General features: G+C 39.9%; 1 protein-coding gene across 1 annotated transcript in view; it reads right to left on the bottom strand.

The window, feature by feature from the left end:
* Positions 1–2,036: 2,036 nt before the first annotated feature.
* Positions 2,037–21,025, bottom strand: part of CLEC1A (C-type lectin domain family 1 member A) — a 20,223-nt gene continuing 1,234 nt past the window's right edge. The window contains exons 2-6 of the mRNA XM_079937444.1: positions 11,571–11,669; positions 9,966–10,142; positions 6,631–6,782; positions 3,672–3,790; positions 2,037–2,763 (exon numbers count right to left, since the gene is read on the bottom strand). Coding sequence (XP_079793570.1) covers positions 2,604–2,763; positions 3,672–3,790; positions 6,631–6,782; positions 9,966–10,142; positions 11,571–11,669 — 707 coding nt within the window. The 3' untranslated portion in view covers positions 2,037–2,603. The remainder of the gene's footprint in view (positions 2,764–3,671; positions 3,791–6,630; positions 6,783–9,965; positions 10,143–11,570; positions 11,670–21,025) is intronic.

Here is a 21,025-nt window from a genome sequence, read left to right as displayed (position 1 = left end):
CATTAGATTCTAAAAATCTATTCATACAATGAATAAAAGAAGGTATGTACACTTGAAATCAGATTATGCAGCTTTTTGTATTCTTCGAAAACTGCAAGAATTCCATTAGAAAGTATTCGACTCCCAAATATTGAGGGCAACCCTGAGGCAACCTTCTAGACCTTTCTGTGTATTTCACAATCTGCTACTATCTCCAAAGTAAAAGCTCCCAGCACACTTCTCACATTTCCTGCTGTTACAAGACCCCTGACCTGCTTCCTGTTGATAAATTTTAAGAGCTGGTTAATATCCTCAGGAAAAGAAATAGCTCATTGTGTACCCTGGGGAACTCGGGTCTACCAGGAAAGGCCACGTTCCTCATTTAACATTTCCCCCCAGTTTCTTCAGAATTACCTAAACACACAAGAGCCTAGAAGAACAAAAGTTTTCTCATGTTGGAAAACCCATTCACGGTGTGCTACCCTGTCTGATTCTCGACGGAAAATTGTTCTCAGAAAGTCATATTAGGATTATTGCCTACTCTTAAAATTAAAAAAAAAAAAGTTTGTGGACTGAATGCTGTGCCGTACTCCTTTCTGTTCTTCGGAAATACTTGCTCATGTCGTGATCAGTGCTGTGGATTTTATTAGGTAGATGAGGAGGTTGAGGGCAAAGATGGAGAGGAATCAGCTCAAGAATAACAAACGTCAGGGCTTCCCTGGTGGCGCAGTGGTTGAGAGTCTGCCTGCCGATGCAGGGGACGGGGGTTCGTGCCCGGGTCCGGGAAGATCCCACATGCCGCGGAGCGACTGGGCCGGTGAGCCGTGGCCGCTGAGCCTGCGCGTCCGGAGCTTGTGCTCCGCAAGGGGAGAGGCCACAACAGGGAGAGACCCACATACCGCAAAAAAAAAGAATAACAAACGTCAGATAACATGCTGTTATTTTTCCTTTCTCGCCATCCAAAGTGACACTTTCCCTTAGGCTGCAGATCTGGAGAGAAAACACTAATCATCACCCACTAACCAGGCAGCTAGACTTGTTAAAGCAATGACACCCGTCATCCAGCCCTGAACTAGTCCGCAGTCACGTAAGATGCCAGGGGTCAAAACTGAATGTGTGCCACCTCACTTTTATTTAGTTCACAAAATCATTTGACTTTCTCAGATTAACCATATTTTCTTGCTGCAGTAACAAGGCTTAAATAACACTTAATTGCTTAACTAAAGGTCTAATCCATGTCTCTCATTATGCGCTTATTATATCAACCACGTTCATTAAATACCTGCACCCGTCATAGAAAATATTTAGTAACATCCACAGGCCCCCAGTGTAGGGACCTCTCTATAATTTGTTCACGAATGTAGGTCTCTGAAGAAGGTGGTTTATGCTTGCTTTCGCTTCCCTACTTTTAAAAACTAAATCCCTCCTCTGCTTTTCTACGTATTTTTAATATCCTTTACATTTTACACTGCAATGTAGATTATGAAACTAATTCCACATGTACCTCATTTCAGCCAACAAGAACACCCTGAGGAAACTAAATATGTCTACTTTATACTTGATGAAATAAGTTCTGTGAAGTGAAGGGATTTGCCAGATAATAAATTACAATACGGGATCTAAAACTTCATTTTATGGCCACAAATGCAGTTCTTTTTGCAGTACACAATAAATCGATGCAAAATTTGTTCAATGCTGAAGAAATTTCCAAACTAATTAACAGAAAATTGAAGGGAAAATTCTTAAGGAAGAAGTCTACAAGCAACGATTGATAAGTGACACAGTCTTACAGGAATAAATACCAACATCTCCCCTTTATCATGTATTTGCTAATTCAATGTCATTTCACCATGAGATAGATGTTCACTGAAAATAAAACTGAAGCATCCTAGTTTCCACTGTTGAAAAACAAGGAATGATCATAGATTAGCCTTTCTAGTGTTAAACCCCTAAAATTGATTTATCTCTAAGTCGATGAAGTCAGTGGCTGTGATGGTGTTATTTGCAATGATTTCTGTTACGTGCGCGCATATTGTCCCGAGCTAGCGGCACCTGCACAGAAGCCAGCTGTGTATGCAGATGTCAGAGTGTCTCTTTCACTCGCCATGACCTGATTGGATAACTCACCCTATCACAATTCGGTTGACTCATCTTTAGCCGCACATTGATGTTATAAACGTGCCTCAAAAGATTTAAAATTTAAAATGTTAAAACCATCCTCTTGAAGACAGCATGCCTCTCCAAGACTTCTTATTTTTCTCAAATAATGAAATAATCAGCACTCTTGTAGAGTCCCCACAAACTCTCAATAAGGCACACACAACCACAACACTGATTGCTCTCACATTTTGAAGAGCATCTGTACGTTGGAATTTTTCCCCAAAGCACAAGTCCTTTCTAAAACCACCAACACTTTCCATTATTTACATTTATTATTATCAAATCTTCAGTACCTGGAAGGTATAAACAGGGATTAAATGGAAGGAAAAGGAACAGAAACCACACTAGGCCAGGCGCACATAAAGAACTTGACTTTTGTTCTGCAGAGCAGAAATCTTCCACTTCTCTGAAGGGAGCCTGCCGTTGCAGTTGTAGCTGGAGAACCATTGGCCTCCATGTCCAGCTCAGAGAGGCTCACGGAGCCTCTGCAGCTTCACCGTGGCCGCAGCTCTTTCACATGCGCATCGCCTCAACTCCCTGCAGTCCTTGGAGAAAGCCTTTCCATTGAGGATGGTCACACAGTCCCTACTTCTTAGGCTGGTGAAATCTATTATAATCTCAAACCTCAAAAAAGAAAAAAAAAGTTCATCTTATCATAGTTTACTCCTAAAATACAAAAGTACACAGGGAGTGTCCTAAGCTTGATAAAATTATAGAATAGACACCCATAATGAGTCTACTGGAAAGATGGGGTCACCAGACTCTTTCCTCTCAGCCCCTCAGTTTCCATACGCATTCTTAGAAGCATCAGCTCACCCAAAACAACAAAAACTATTTCTAACTAAAATTAAAATACACGTTATAATCCAATTTATCATTCGATTTTACTGCCATCTGAAAAATTATCTACCTTCTCTGTGACTCAGTTTATTTAACTGTAAAAAATAATCACATTGAATATGTACTATCTCCTGGAAAAATAAATCCTATATAGGTATATAGAAAGGTGTCTGCTCAAACAAGGCTTTAAACTGTAATATATTTTGATATAGATATTACGTTTACCGATCTCAAACAATATACCATACACATGCCTATCTAAATGCTCATATAAGTAAAACTAATTTTTGATAATATTACTGTTTATATTGTGAGTAAATCTATTCTCAGAGACTGTATTTTTAAAGATGTGCTCCCCATTTCACTGCACAGAGAGCCAAGAAATCTGAGGTCTTATACCGCCTCTGGGTATTGACAAGTTGTAGAGTTGTGCGACCTTAGGCAGGTCACCCATTACCACCTGGGCTTCAGTTTATTCACCCATAACAGATCCCTCTCTCTCTCTCCCTCTCTCTCAGAGAATCCTGGTCTGTCTCTCTCACTGGTTTATGAGCCATTCTGAGAGTAAGTACTATGTTTTATACACCTTTGGAAGTCCTCCTACAAACACAGTGATAGTTTCATTTATAGTTGTCACTCAGGCAAAAGCTCTCTATTAAATGCCTTTCCCATGAAATGTGCTGAAGGCTTACAGTTCATGGGAGTAAGGGGCTCCGTCCATCCACAGCCAGGCCTTGCCGTTGCCGTTGCGGGATAGCCCTGTCCAATAAGAGTAGAAAAACTCAGAGTAGCTCTGAGGCATGGCAAACTCCTGTGAAAGGCACACAAGAAAACATTTAGCTTTAGAATTGTTATATACATACAGAGATACGTAGGGCTGGCCCTCACTTTTAATATGAGAACATAGATGATAGTACATTCAAGAAAAATAGTGTCCATGCTGAGGTCAGTTAATTTGTCCAAGTTAAAGAATTATTTTTTCTTCATAAGCATAGACTATATGCTGATGTTCCGAAACCAAGAATCACATGAATCAAGATTTATAAATGACCCATTATTTTCAAGTCACAGGATTAAACAAGATTGATATAAAAAATATGGGATGTAGAGATGTGGAGTGATTCTGGAAACTGGAAGAATCTGGAAGGAAAAGTGCAGGAATGGGAAGTAATCTTCATGAATACATGTGAAAAGGACTGACCAGGAATGAGAAAAGAATAATGAATATACTTTAATGCAAAGCAGGGTAAAAGAAAAATTTATAAGGCTGATTTATGTCTCAGACTAAGAAGGGAAAACAGAGAAATGTTTCATATATATGCATTTACATTTTTGTGTATTTACATAGACGTAATTCCTTTTCTACTATCCATATTGAAAAATGTTTAAAGTTATTTATTTCCTTCTATATCATCTCACTCTTTAACACAGAAATTATCTAAATCTTTTATCATTATCCATTTTTATACCTTCCTTTTCCACGATACTATGAGTTCCTTAAGGACGTATACTTTGTTTTATTCATTTTCACATCCTCAATCCCTTGGATAATTAATGGCACATGTTGGTTCAATAAAAGATTACTGGAAATATAAATGAAACTATCACTAAGTGATAGTTACAGTATAGGCATATCAAAGAAACTGTAGTTGAAAATAATGTTTCCAACAGAATGGTGGCCCCTTCACATTAAAAGTTCTATAAATAAATCATATGAAAGTGACTTAAATATATGCAAATATATGAAGTGCATAAGATAAAATTACTATGTAACTTTCATAATAATACTTCTAACCACTGCATCTAGTATACTTCAGTGGTATATCTGAATCCTGTTTGTGCTGGAGGTGGAGGAAACAGAGAATAAAAAAATTAGGAGGCTTTATGCTGGGATACATGGGCTTAGTCAAATAAATCGCCTCTTTTTCTGCCTAAATTGAGCCATCAAGAGCCACCTAGAGGGGTGGGATAGGGAGGGAGGGAGGGAGACGCAAGAGGGAGGAGATATGGGGATATATGTATATGTATAGCTGACTCACTTTGTTATACAGCAGAAACTAACACACCATTGTAGAGCAATTATACTCCAATAACTATGTTAAAAAAAAAAAAAGAAAGGATGAAAAAGATTATCTTAGAGGTTTGAGAGAGATTGCAGAGTTTCATTCATCACAGATTTCAGGAAGTGGATAGGAATTAAGATGTAACTAGAAAGATGTTAAGAGTTTGCACAGTTAGCAGGGTATTAACTTCAATTAAATAACTCTGTTGATAAACTACTCTGTGCCAAGACCTCTGCTAAAACAATGATAAATAAATAATGGTCATACCGTTTGAGGAATCAAATCCAAAGTCTATAGATGCAGCCACTATGGAGAACAGTATGGAGGTTCCTTAAAAAACTAAAAATAGAACTATCATACGATCCAACAATCCCACTACTGGGCATATACCCTGAGAAAACCATAATTCAAAAAGAGTCATGTACCACAGTGTTCATTGCAGCACTATTTACAATAGGCAGGACATGGAAGCTACCTAAGTGTCCATCGACAGATGAATGGATAAAGAAGATGTGGCACATATATACAATGGAATATTACTCAGCCATAAAAAGAAATGAAATTGAACTATTTGTAGTGAGGTGGATGGACCTAGAGTCTGTCCTACAGAGTGAAGTAAGTCAGAAAGAGAAAAACAAATACCGTATGCTAACACATATATATGAAATCTAAAAAAAAAAAAATGGTTCTGAAGAACCCAGGGGCAGGACAGGAATAAAGACGCAGATGTAGAGAATGGACTTGAGGACACAGGGAGGGGGAAAGGTAAACTGGGACGAAGTGAGAGAGTGGCATGGACTTATATATACTACCAAGTGGAAAGTGGATAGCTAGTGGGAAGCAGCCGCATAGCACAGGGAGCTCAGCTCGGTGCTTTGTGACCACCTAGAGGGGTGGGAAAGGGAGGGTGGGAGGGAGACCCAAGAGGGAGGAGATATGGGGATATATGTATATGTATAGCTGATTCACTTTGTTATAAAGCAGAAACTAACACACCATTGTAAAGCAATTATACTCCAATAAAGATGTTTAAAAAAAAAATCCAAAGACAATAATAAATGTAAAAGGGAACAATCACGCCATTTTAATAGTGAACTTTAATTGCATGTACTTACTCAATATATGCCAATTTCATTTTCATATTTGCCTTGTCCAGTCTATGTTAGGGTGTAAACTTCTGGAAGGCTAGATATTTATTTGCAGATTATGGCAATGATTTAATTAAATGTTTTTCAATCAAAAGTTCTGTCACTTTCACATGGAAAGACAGGAAGTGCTATTTTCATGTCTCTGACGTGGCATCAATATTGTTCCCTTCCTACCCAAACCAAAAGAGGTTAAGAAATTAAGACCTTCTTCATTTGATTCCTGACTGATGGGGAACTTGAAGGTCTTGTTTCTAAGGGGTGGATAGTTGTGGAGATCATTCCACAAACGATGACCTCAAGAGATCATTCAAAGCAATAGGAATAAGACTTAGGCCTTGATTGCAATAAATAGGAGAGTCTGTGGGCTTCGACTCCTTAGAATCTTTTAAAGATTTCTTTCTGAGTGTACTTCAAACACTGACCAAGCCTCAGGACCTTACCAGTACTTCCTGTGTATTAATCTTCAGCATGGTCGAGTTCTCAGCAATGCAGAAATATTCACAACCCTGCCAACTCTTGCTTTCTTCATAGAACTTGTAGCATTTGTCCCCATGCCACTTCCATTTTTCTGGGCAAGGGCTACATCTGTGCTCTTGAAAAGAAACCGAATTTAATGTTATCTTCTACCTAAGTCTGTTGTTTTTGTTCTCTTGAAATTACATAATACTTGATGACACAAGAAAGAATTGATTCCCTAGCTCTTAGATATTTAATTGCCCAATGATAATTACAAATATTTACTGAACACCCACTATATGCCAGGAATTATAATTGGGTATACAATGGGAATCAAAATAGACACTACCTGCTTTTATGGACAATGGAATCTAGTAGTGAATGATTGGAAATTCAGTGTTCCTTGCCCCGTGTAATTCAGCATACAGAGAGGATATTCAATTTCATAAAGAACTTTTCATCTGTTCAAAAACTCAATATGCATTGGATTTGGGAAACCATTGAAGTTTCTATAATTTTCTTCCTCAAAATCTACTTATATGGTAGTAAAAGGATTTTTTAATGAAATATATATCAATAAGATCTGGATTATTTTTTCGTTGTTTTTTTTTGTTTTGTTTTGTTTTGTTTTTGCGGTACGCGGGCCTCTCACTGCTGTGGCCACTCCCGTTGCGGAGCACAGGCTCCGGACGCACAGGTTCAGCGGCCATGGCTCACGGGCCCAGCCGCTCCATGGCATGTGGGATCTTCCCAGACCAGGGCACGAACCCGTGTCCCCTGCATCGGCAGGCGGACTCTCAACCACTGCGCCACCAGGGAAGCCCTGGATTATTTTTTCATTCAAAGCATAAGTGAATAAAATTTTAGAAAAAAATCACATAAATACAATACCAAGCCAAGCATGAGTTAAGATGGTAAATCTCCATGTGTCAGAAATTGAAACGGTCATCAAAGTCAGAGGAATAAGTGCACAGGTCAAGGGTGAGATGGACTGAGTGGGTCATGATCGTAAATATGGTCTTATCACCTGTGTGGATACATGGCCTTGGGCCTTTGAGAGTTGGGCACCTGTATCCACATCCCTTGTCGGTGTACGGTGAGATGGGAACTCAATGATTCCACAAAAATGTCTTTATTTTAAAAGCAATCCAGTGTCAAAATGTTAACATGTGAAAATCTGAGTGGTCAATACACAGATGGATGTTACATTATTGTTCGTATTTTTCTGACTGTTTAAAATATTTCATAAGGTAAAATGAGGTTTTAAATAAATCAATTATTTGGGAGATTTGCTTTGAAAGTTGGCTTATATCTCTGGCCCAGACCTTTTTCCTTATATATCAAACTGCCTACTCATATCACCACACATATCTAAGGGATATTTCAAAGTCAACATGCTCAAAACAGCATCCCTGGTTCCTAACCTCCCCCCTCATGACCACAGAATTCTTCCCCATTTCTGCTTTGCCCCAGAACTCTGGAGTTATCTTTGACTCCTTTATCTCCCTCATACCCCTCACACCCCACTTTATTACATCATGCATTCATTTCCATCAATAATATCCTAGCTTGAGGAACCATTCCCTCTTTCCTGGATTATTGCGATAGTCATCTCTTATGTGATTTCTCTGTTTCTATCCTTCCTACCCTCTCCCAGTCTATTTTCAACATATTTGTAGAATGAGCCTTTAAAAACTCATGTCAGACATGTACTTCTCCTGCTCGGGGTCCTGAAATGAATCTTTCTTTTGCTCAAAATAAAAGCCAAGGGCTTCCGTGATGGCGCAGTGGTTGGGAGTCAGCCTGCCGATGCAGGGGACGCGGGCTCGTGCCCCGGGCCGGGAAGATCCCACATGCCGCGGAGCGGCTGGGCCCGTGAGCCATGGCCGCTGAGCCTGCGCGTCCGGAGCCTGTGCTCCGCAACGGGAGAGGCCACAGCAGTGAGAGGCCCGCGTACCGCAAAAAAAAAAAAAAAAAAAAAATAGAAGCCAAACCCCTTACAATGTCCCTTAATGCCATGAGTAATCTGGTAGGTGTGTTAATTATCTTGATCTTGATAATCACTGCATAATATATGTGTATATCAACTCATCATGTAGTATACTTTAAATTTATATAATTTTATTTGTCAATTATTCCTCAATAAAGGTAAAGAAGAATAAAGAAAATAAATAAAATTATGACCAGTGAGGTCATTAGTCGTGTAGGAAGGAATCACTTAGAGAAGTGGAAGTGTGCGTGTTGATGTTATTTACTGGGTAACCATGAAATCAGGCTGTCTGGTTAGTGTGGAAACCAGTCTGTGTGGGGGCGACTGGGAGACTGCATCTGACTGTAGAGTCCCCGCAAGACAAATCGGGGACTTGGAAATGTATCTGGCTTCCTATGCACGCATAATAGGGAGAACAGAAAAGAAGACAGACTTGAATAGAGCTGGGTGTTATGAAACCCAGAAGGATAGAAGAAAAAGAAGACAAAGAACTAAGGTGATGCTTCTAGGCTTGTCCAGTAGTATTTACCAAAGCACAGTTCATCCAACATTGGCATTGTCGGGCTTCCCTGGTGACGCAGTGGTTGAGAGTCCGCCTGCCGATGCAGGGGATGCGGGTTCGTGCCCCGGTCCGGGAAGATCTCACATGCCGCGGCTGGGCCCGTGAGCCATGGCCGCTGAGCCTTCGCATCCGGAGCCTGTGCTCCGCAATGGGAGAGGCCACAGCAGTGAGAGGCCCGCGTACCGCAAAAACAAACAAACAAAATTGGCATTGTCATCATAGGTGGTCCTTAATAAAATGCAGATTTTTGGTACCCAGACAAGTCATACTACATTAAAATAACTAGAGCCTGATTCCATTTATCTGTCTTTTTAACTCGATTCCTATATGATTCTTAAAATCCAAAAACTATAGTTATGAGTTCATTAACTTCTTCATGAGGAAGGATTTGTGAATACATTAGGAAATGTATCCTACTCTTAGGTATTTAGGTGCCAAGGTCAGTTGAGAAAAAAACCTGTATTTTATTTACTTGTAGTGTTATTCTGATTAATTGAAGTTAACTGTATTTATTATTCTAAATGTCTGAATTTGCTGAATCCCTTCACGTTCTGTAACACAGACACAGCTGAACTACGTGATCCCAATAACCGGGGATGATCTGGATGTCCGAACTCTTTATTAAGTTTGCGAGACAACTAGTTGAATAATACATGGTTCCCAGGTACATTGATGGGAGAATCAGCGCTATACGGACTGATTTTCCGTATAGCGCTGTATAGCGCTCCGTATAGCTCCCAAAGGGGAGCTCAACGATCAGGACTCACCTCCTGTTTTGTTATAGAGCTCACGGCAGAGTTTTTCAGCCACGTGATGCAGAGTCTCTGCAAGCTTCCTTTTCTGAGTCTGGAGAGATTGAAGCTGTCGGGAGAGATTCCCCAGCCTTTCTTCCTTTTGAGAAATGTTTTCTTGCTGAGTGTTGGAGAGCTGGTAGAACTGAAAAACTAACCCAATTTACCAAGTCAGACTGGACACCTTATATTCTTCACTTCTATTTCTATTTTCTACATCTGGGGAAGACAGCAACAGTATGTTATTTAAGATCCCAGGCTCTGAGCGCATTGCCTACACTCAGGTTTGGACTATAGTACATAATAAATTGTATTGCCTTGGGCAAATTGATTTCTGTTTCCCTATCTGAAAATATGGAGTCATAATGACAATTCCTGACTTCAGGGATAAATTCCTTAACCATATTTACTGCTCAATAAATCTTTCTGTGTACACTGTCAAACCGTTACTCAACCTAAAATCATAAATCCATTTATCTATTGATCGGTATATTGACAATGTACCGTATATTGTTATCCCATTCAGTCACTGAAAGAGTCATGTTATTGTTTCTATATTTTTAAAGCTTTGCAATTGGGCTCAGTGAGAATAGGTAACTTTCTCAACATCACTTGGCTAGAAAATTTCAACACTTAGCTTTAAACTCCAGGTTTCTAAATCTAAGTAAAAAAAATTCTTCATGAATCATGAGAGTTGCTTTCTACCACTAAAAAGAATGGTTTATGCAAACGAACAGTTATATCAAAATGAAGTAAAAATTTGGGAGCCAGGGTAGAAACACTAAGATACATTTTTTTTTAATTTTAAAATTTAAGATTACAAACAAGTTCTAAAATGTCCTATAAAAAAATCCAATTTTGACATTTGAACCTGCTTTTCTATGTGCTCTTTTACCTTGAACCACCTTCTTCAACTGTTCAGGACATATTGCTGTAGGGTCCCATCTGATGAAACCCATTTACTCACTTCCTTTTTAAGTTTTTTACTCTGTCCTTACTAGTTTGAAATTTAAAGACTTTATACGTGAATTCTTCCTTATTTGATTTTCATGAGTCTTTGCAAAATGATTCTATAACTTCCTGGACTTTTTGAAAAATATTACAGTGATTAAGACCTGGTCTATTCTCCGTATATTGAGGGGGTGGGAAATCTTTTCCTCTGATTAGCCCACTGAGCCATGAATGCTAAAAGCAAAAACCACAGCCGCTGTCGTCTTTTGTGGCATGGAAGAGGGCTGAAGTATGCATTCATTAAAAACTGCTGATGTTAAATATTGATATATAAACAAACAACAATATTGATATATAAACAAAGAACAAAAACCTTCTTATCTCAGAATGTAAAAGTCTAGCTGGTAAGTGACTGTTGTATTTTAATGTTTCTTCCACTATGCTCGTGATTTACAGAGTTGCATTAGAATAAGGTACATCATTTACAGAGTTGCATTTCAATAAGGACTTATTCACAGGCTCCAGAATCAAAGTAAAAAAAGAAAAAAAAAAGAATATCATAACAAGTATTTCTCATCCTAGACAAACCTTGGAACCAGGATCTTCCCCCAAGTCAGAGTGCAGACTTACACACAAGCCCCAGAGCTGCCAGGCTAATCAGCAGCACCAAACACAGAGTCAGCAGGATCAGGGCCACTGGACGCCAAGCGGAAGAGGGACGCCGGGGCTCTGCAGGGGACAAAAGAAAAGACACTCTTCTTCCTCTTGGATCTATGTCAGCAGCAAGCTAGTGAGAGGAGTTGGTTCCAGAAAGGAGCAAAATGTACAGGACAACAGTATTCAGGGGCCAGATAACATTCCCTCTGTCCTAGGAAACACTGTCACAAGGCTCCACGCCAAGCCTCACTTACCACGGCTAGCTTCTTTCACAAGCCCCACCCACTCCTACCCTCCCCATCCACCCAGTCCTACTTTGCACTGAATCAAGTTATGCATTACCATCATCTCCATACGGCTATTCGTATAACCTTTCTGTCAAAATTAGAGTTGTAAGAGACTCTCACGAAAATGCCTTAACAAAGAACACTTTTTCACATCGTCAGAGAAGAGGCGGAATTAATTTGTTGTTACGTTTTGCAAAACGCCCCCCTCCCATATGGTTCTTCTGAAAAAGCAAATTGCCTATCAGTAATGAGAAATGATTGCTTTACTGTTTCTTTTGGGGGATTTCTTTGTCAAAAGTCTCTCTCTTGTAAGGATTTTGTTTGCTCATTCATTTGATTTTATAGCTCCAAAAATAGATTATAAAAGCAACACGATCATCAGTTTCTCAAGGATGGATCTAAGTGATCTCAACTTTGTACCTGTTAAGTAAAAAAAGAAAAAAAAAAAACTGTAGCCAGCATCCTTCCTTTGCCCACGCCCCACGGGTTTGCGTTGTGGTGACTGCAGAGGCTCTGCTGGGTCGAGAGTAAGCCCATCACCTAGTGAGGTCAACTATCAATCTGAATAGCCCGCAATATCTGATCAGGAAGACCCTCAAACAGCTGCAGGTATCCTGTAGCATTGTGATTAAAATAAAGGGACAGTAAAACTCTCAAACAAACCCTGGTCTCTTCGTGACCTGTGAGTTTCACTTCATTGGGAATTCAAGTCTGGTTCGAAAACAGAAAGATTAAAGACACAGAAATTCATTTCCTCTTTAGCAAAGTCCTCTGTGTGATAAATTTCAGGTACAGAAATTTGTGCCAAACATCATTTCCAAATGGGGAATGATAACTAGCAAAGATAGTATAGAAATAGAAAATATGATCACTATCCTCTGAGACTTACAATCTAACAGGGAAAATAAGTAAAAATCAGGATACAGACATTGATATATTTTAAAATGTGAATCTTTTTTTTTTTTTTTTGCGGTACGCGGGCCTCTCACTGTTGTGGCCTCTCCCGTTGTGGAGCACAGGCTCCGGACGCGCAGGCTCAGCAGCCATGGCTCACGGGCCCACCTGGTCCGCGGCACGTGGGATCTTCCCGGACCGGGGCACGAACCCGTGTCCCCTGCATCGGCAGGCGGACTCTCAACCACTGCGCCACCAGGGAAGCCCCTAAAATGTGAATCTTATTTTCACTTTATAACCATATCCTTCATAAAGACTTTCAATAGTGTGCATTATTTTTAGAATAAAATCTACATCACTTTTCCTAAGACCCAGATGGCTCTTTTTTTAAAGTGGACATTTTATTATGGTACGTTGTGATTTAAAAACTGCCTGTAGTTTTACTGTACTTAGAATAAAATTCTACAAGAATCTTTTTCACCTGGGCCCTACTTAGGTTTGTCATCCATTTCTGAACTATTCTTCTCTCACTCAAATGCTGTAGTCACAGTGGGCTTCCGTTTATCCTTGATCTAAACAAGTGTGTCCATGTCTTGGTACCTTTGCATTAGCTCTTCCTATACCCTTGCATTAATCAGTCCTCAGATGGGTTATTGCTAGCCTACTTCCTGTTACCCAGCTTTCCACTTAAATGGCGCATCGTTGGAAGATGTCCTTGGAAGTCCATTTCTAGCACATCACCGCATTATGTATGCTTTTTAAAAATAAGATTATTAAGTGATATTTCCATGGTTTTTCTTTGTTTCTGTCTATCACCTCCCCTTGAATGTACATTCCATTGAAACAATGATCTTGTCTATCTTGTTCACAGTGTATTTCCAGTACTGAAAATAGTGTCTGGCATATAAGGGCTGAATACATATTTGAACGAGTGAATGAATGAAGAATGAAATTATGAAAAATTAATATTACCTAACTATGTAATTTTTACAGAGGCACAGAGCTTTGTGGTGATTGCAGAAGCTCTGCTGGGTCAAGAGTAAGCCCATCACCTAGTGAGGTCATCTAAAATAACCTAGTGAGGTTATCTAAAATTAAACTTTACAGGTTGATTTTTTTTAAAAATCTATTGACTTTTCAGCAATATTTCTGTCAGCACAGGGCCGACTCAGTAAATTCCTGGCCAAACTGGTTTCTATACACTGACTTATGTGAGATTCTGAATCATAAACAGATATAATAGAGATCTGCTTTCTCCCCTATCCTTCCATTAGCTGGCTTATCTGATTTGGCCTAAATTTTTCTGGAAATTGCTAGCTTCTCACAGCATTGTCCTTAAGAATATCTCAAATCAGCAGAACATAAAAGAATAAGATCACAGAGCAGAATATAGCTTAAGCTAGACATCCTCTCCAAAACCCTACGTCTCTTTAAAGTTCTATATAGCCCCAAAAAATTAACCAGGTGGATGTTTCTAGACTCCAGAGGAAAGTACATATGTAGGCCCACCACCATGGCAGCTTTATTTTCTCCATCATCTGTTATTACCATCAAATATACTCTATATCTTACTTATTTGAGGGAAGGGGGGTTATGTCTGTCTTACTCCAGGAGAAAATAAGCTCCTTCTTGGAAAAGGCTATTGTCTGTTTAGTCACTAGAACATCAGTTCCGGCACCTAGAACATCAGTTGAAATAAGTTCAGTTAAAATGGAATGAATGAATGTGTTTAGTATGTATAAATATCTGTTATATACTTGGCTCTTCCTGCTGAAACCTATTCATATTAATACACATCTCAAAGGCATAGAATTTTAAAAGATCCTGTCCCTTTTTTATGATTAACAATTCCCCAGCCAAAATTAGAAATAAGAAGAAAGTAAAGGAGAAGAAGAACTATGTAAATCAACCAACTCATTTATACCTCCAGAAACCCACTTTTCCTTGTATAATATTTGGGGCAAGGGAGATGTTGATTTTCTGCCCAAAGGATCAACAAGAGTGGACTTAAATCCTTACTGTGAAATGAGGGGATGGAATTTAGGGATTAGAACATTATTTAATAATAATTATATCCATGCAAAGAATAAATACATGATCCTTCCTAAGGCTGCCTCTAGGACATAATAAGAAAGAAGTGTAGTGTATCTCTGCTAAAGGACACAAAGTTTTAAAAGTTCCCTTCTAAGGAGTTATCTTTCCCTGATCATTTGGAAATGTCTTTACCCGGACTCTCCTCTCTCTACCTCTTCCTTGCTCCCTGTCTCCTTCCCTCCCTGCTTCAATATTCACAAGCCCTCCTGCTTTAACTAAAGACCCAGAGAAACACAACCCTAGGGAGTTTCTACAGCAGGTGTGACCGTTTCCTAGGAAACCAGGCTTCCATGATGGAGAGGCTATATAATGTTGAAAGTTTTATTTTTTCCTTTTCTTTGAAGCTGTATTTCCCTCTAGGTATTTTCTTTTCTGACTGTGGGTTTACCGTTCCTGAGTTTTATTCCAAGTGCCCTGATCATAATGAGGTCTCTCTCTAGGGACCATTCCCACCCTAAAATAAGAAAAAATAAGCTGCCTGGGAGGTGCTTCAGTTTGGCTTGGCTCTCTTGCGGTTTTAGTTTTTGGAAGAGAATCCCTATGCTGTCTCGAGGCATGTTTAGAAAAAGGTGTGGACGGGCCAAGGAATGATACAAAGATCCCTAGGAATAATAAGTTATACATAGAAAAAAACACCCCTTTCCTGTATCCTCTTACTATAACTATACTATAAAACGCTACAGTGCTAAGGTCAAGTTTTGAATATAAATCCCTTTGTAGTTATGCGAAACTTTGTGAACGAAGAGAGTTGTCATACTTGACCAGCTGCCCTTCATCAGGCATCAGAAGGAACACTTTGTACACCCCCACTCCCAGGCCTTCTAAGAAATGAAACAAACATTACCAAATGTAGTCTATTAATATGCCTCTGAAATAGAAAGGATCGTAAAAGCTTGAAAAGACACAAAGAATTGAAATAATTTGCACAAAGCCACATTGCAAACTAGTGGCAGAGCCAGGATTAAATTGTCATGCTTAGCACCTCAGTTTGTACCTTTCCCTGTGAACCACAGCACATCAGTTTGTACCCTTCCTGTGAACCAGCCTCACAGAGATGTGGGGCTAAACAGGTGACAAGGTATATAATATTTCAGAAGTGACTTGCCTCATCCTTTAGATGACTGACAACATTTTTCAATCATGAGACATTGCTGATTATATATCTGACTTTTGGATATATTTTTAAATGTTAAATATTGTCTTTTTAGCAACTTTGTTTCCTTAATCCTAGCATGTGGTGCACAGTAAACCTCATGGGAAAAGGTTGGAGGTTCTGTGGTTTGAGCATAGTTTTCAGTGTTCGTGAAAATGCATGTTTCCTTTCTCTTATGAATTGATTTCAAATATTTGCTATTTTCATTCTCAAAGTAAATGAGTGTTACTCCTCCTATAATTTCAACAGACTATACTTCTAAAAACATATAACCTATTTCTAGAATATCGAGTTTCTAATTCACAGCAATTAGAAAGTCAATTGTATTTTTCCTTCTCCTTTTGAGCAAAATTTACATGAGTCCATTGTTTATCCCGTCAAGGGGCTTTGTTTCTGAAACATAATTCAAAAATAACATTACTATTAATGATAATTGCCAACATTCCTTGAGTTACTGAGATACATGCTGTATATGAATTATCTCATCGATCTTTACAAATACCTTATGAGGTAGATGCTATTATAATCCCAATGTTATAGGTAGGCAACTGAGACCTAGAGAGCTTAGTTGCCTTACCCAAGGACACACAGCAACTGATAACAGTACTTACTGAGTGTGTTATATATGTTGTAGTATTTCATTTGAATCTCCCAATAATTATTCAAGAGGGCTCTATTTTTTTTTTTTTTTGAAATTTTGGAAGCCATTTTAATAAATGAAAAGTCCAGCAAAGGTACATTTACCGAGAATGAAGCTGCCCAGGATAATGAAAGTACCAGGTAGTTTGAGGTGTTTTTGTTGCTGGTAACTGATGTTACTTTTGCTCCGCTTTTGTTTGGAATTGCAGCGGACACTGTGGTGACTGCTCCCCCCTCTTGCAGAGCCAAGGTTTAGAGCAGCTGTTGTACCAGGAAGCCCTTGAACTAGTTTAACTCGCTGGGTTGAGACTCATGGGCATTCCCCAGCTGACAATTCTTCCATAATGCCCTCAAGGGCTATCCATGTTGTCCCAAGTGGCAAGCTTCCATTCTGTTTTATTCCATTGGAAGTACTGGTGATGATTTTCTAGATGCAACACCAATGGCATGATCCTTGAAAGAAAGAGTCGATAAGCTGAACTTCATTAAACTTTAAAATTTCTGCTCTGTGAAAGACACTGTGGAACAGCAATTTCCTTGGTTCTTGTCCTCTCCAGGGAAAGAATTCAGATGAGAGGCATGGAGCAGTTTTAAGTAGTAAACTGCTACTTTAATTAAGTTTAAATTAAGCAAAGGGAAAGTACACTCCCAAGAAAGGATGAGAGTGGGCTGCCTGGAAACCAGAAGCAGCCAAGAACGCACTTTTTTTTTTTTTTTTTTTTTGCGGTACGCGGGCCTCTCACTGCTGTGGCCTCTCCCGCTGCGGAGCACAGGCTCCGGACGCGCAGGCTCAGCGGCCATGGCTCACGGGCCCAGCTGCTCCACGGCATGTGGGATCTTCCCGGACCGGGGCACGAACCCGTGTCCCCTGCATCGGCAGGCGGACTCCCAACCACTGCGCCATCAGGGAAGCCCAAGAAGGCACTATTTTTAACCTTTATTTGGATACGAAAACTGCAGTGCCCAGGAGCTGCTTAATTTGCTTTGGGTTGCACAGCTAGTAAATGATGGAGCCAGACATTCTATCCGAGCACTCTCATTCCAGAGCTGATTGGTTTTCTTTTTTAAATTAATTAATTAATTAATTAATTTTATTTTTGGCTGCATTGTGTCTTCACTGCTGCCCACGGTCTTTCTCTAGTTGCAGCGAGCGGGGACTACTCCTCGTGTGGTGCACGGTCTTCTCATTGCGGTGGCTTCTCTTTCTTGCAGAGCGCGGGCTTCACTAGTTGTGGCTTGCGGGCCATAGAGCACAGGCTCAGTAGTTGTGGCGCACGGGCTTAGCTGCTCCATGGCATGCGGGATCTTCCCGGACCAGGGCTCGAACCTGTGTCCCCTGCTTTGGCAGGCAGATTCTTAAACACTGCGCCACCAGGGAAGTCCCCGGAGCGCTTGTTTAAAATCATTTTCCAACCCTCCCAACAAACCCCACATTAATATTTGCCTGGATATGGCAGTTCCGTATGGAATTACAGAAACACTAGCATTTTACCACTTGCAACTTTTCACTTCTATATTGTGAATATGTTCGTAACAGTCATTTTAAATCATACATTCTCCACTCTACCAGCAAGGCGAGCTTACTACATTTACTCTCTCCCTTAAGGAGAAGGGAGCATGAGCACCCCTCAGCATGCTGTAAAACCCTCCATGGTAGACTCTCATCCTACTTTTTAGCCACAGCTGCCCCAAATCCCCTCATCCACCCCTTCTTTGAGGACTACCCATTCCTCAGACCGACAGTCTACCTTGCCATCCTGTCTGATTCTGCTGGTGTTTCCCAAAATGATCTTATCCTGATCTAAATTCCAATCCAGAAGCAATACCTCATCTCTTCCCTCTGTACTCTCGTCTTCCTTCTTTTACCCAGGAGTACACGGCAGCAAGCTAGTACTTACCTCTGTGCTCTTATCTTTGCACGTGTGTTCCTCACTCTGGAAAGGTCACCCAGTGCCTGAGTTGCTCTACCTGGAAAACCTGGACTCAGGCTTACAGACTAGGTCAAATGTCACCTCGTCCAAAAATACCCACATGACTAAACATGGTCAGTAACTTATTCATTCTTCTTTGCATTCTGCTTTGCTTGTGGCCTCCTACATATGTTCAATAGCCGTGCATGACGTTCTTCTAATTAGTGATTCAGATTATTCCTTCCACTTCTCCAAGCACCTAAAAATAGTCTCCCCGGTGCTACCGTGATGCTTAATATTTAGTAGGCATGAATTAAAGATTTGTTGAATCAAGTAGATGAGATTTATGCCATGACTTTTTTTTAAAATTTTTTTTGGAGTCCAGTCGATTTACAATGTTGTGTTAGTTTCAGGTATACGGCAAAGTGAATCAGTTTTATATATACATATACCCACTCTTTTTTTAGATTCTTTTTCCCATATAGGCCATTGCAGAGTATTGAGTAGAGTTCCCTGTGCTATATAATAATCTATTTTCCTTCTTGTTTCTAAAACAGTAAGCTGTTTTTTGCCTTCCTCATACTTGTACTCTCTGCCGTATTGACTGTTTACTATTTTTATTATTATTTTTTTTTTTTTGCGGTACGCGGGCCTCTCCCTGTTGTGGCCTCTCCCGTTGCGGAGCACAGGCTCCGGACACACAGGCCCAGCGGCCATGGCTCACGGGCCCAGCCGCTCCGTGGCACTGCGCCACCAGGGAAGCCCGACTGTTTATTATTTTTAAAATTCACTGTTCATTACCATTGACTTGTCCATTTCTCTTGAAGTTATTGCATCTTAGCTTCCTCTCTCCTGTTCTACATCATCACTCTTTACCACTCATCCTTAGCAGCTCCTACTGGAGTCTCTTTCTTAGCCTCCCCCTCAATTGTATTCCCTAAGATTCTCTCTTTGGCACTCTTCTCCGGTGTTTTGTCTTGTTTTGTTTCATTTTCATTTTCAGTTTACATTCCTCAGTGATCTCACTCAGAAAGTTTAATTCCTACCTAAATGCCTACAATTCTCACCTGTATAGGCAGTTCAGAATCCTTACCTCCGACCCACATGCTGTATATATAAGTGCCTTAGGGCAACTCCAATTGCATGTGCCTTCTCTTACAAGCATCTCAAACTTAAACTGAATCCAGCATCTTTCCTATTCCTCTTGTAGTTTCTAGCTCACTTCATGGTAGCACCATCTACATGTCGTCAGATGGAACCTACTCCACCTATGCTCTCCCTCTCCTTGCCTTCCCCCTTGTAACCGGTCACCAATTCTTTAAACTCTCCCAGCTCAGTATCTTTCATATCTGATTCTTCCTCCCCACTTCCACACCACTTCAGTTCAAGTTTTTCTCCTCTCATCCTTAGACTAGTGCAAAATCTGGGTATTACCTCATCCAGTTTCATACTCCTCATGCAGCCTAGATGTTCTTCTAAAAACACAAAATTGATCATGTTATTCCCTGTTTAAATCTCACTCATTTCACCTACTGAATAGAATCAAACTACCTCCTTATGACATAATGTCTTCCGTAACTTTCCAGACTTACCTCCTGTCAACCTTCCCCCTCCAACTCTGCCCTTCACCATAACATATTTGTTAACATTCTCTGAAAAACAGTTACATAAGATTGCCATGGCTCTCCTCTCATGTGTCTGCCTGCCTGTAGTGCCTGCAGCCACTTAAACCTCCCACTTCTTCTCCCATATCATGGGGAACATCTTAAAGTCAAGTCCACTCAATGGTCACTCCCTCTCTCAAACCTTTCCTGATCTCTACCCCTACCAGACAGAAGTGACCAAGCTCTCCCTTATACCAAGCTCATGCCCCATCACGGCACTGTATCACACTTGCTGCTCAGTTGACAGTTGTATTAGACTTTAAGTTTCCTCATATGCAGGGATCATGTCATATTTGACATTGTATCCTCAGTACTTCGCAACATGCCTGGCATAACATGACCCCAAGCATAAATTTAGGGAAAGGAGGTCTGAGGGTGTTGTCTTTCGTTTTTACTTTCTATCCTCTGAATTATTTGGTATTTTTTAACACAAACATAAATTTTATATCAAAAAATTGAAAACTAGAAAATAAGTGAATGTGTATCATTTATTTTTATTAATTCTAAAGAAAACATTAAAATTTTCTAGTCATAGCTGTGCCCCAATATTAAGTTGAATCTGAATCTTCTGCATTGCCAAAAAATTCCCAGAGTAGTTGTTGCTGTTATTTTTAACAGCAAAATGATATCAGATCTGTTTTTCTAACAGATAATTAGACTTCTAGAGCGACATTCCTCTAAATACTTGCATTATCACCAGATGGAAACAAAATATTAGACACATAGGGTAAGATAACTATTTTCAGGTGTTTGCCTCTAAGATCCTTCTTTGTAACCCCTATTCCTG

Source organism: Stenella coeruleoalba (genome assembly GCF_951394435.1).
Source record: "Stenella coeruleoalba genome assembly, chromosome: 11".
Classification (NCBI taxonomy): Eukaryota; Metazoa; Chordata; class Mammalia; order Artiodactyla; family Delphinidae; genus Stenella; species Stenella coeruleoalba.
The sequence above is the reverse complement of the archived record's forward strand: the minus strand, read 5'-3'. Positions and strand labels throughout refer to the sequence as shown.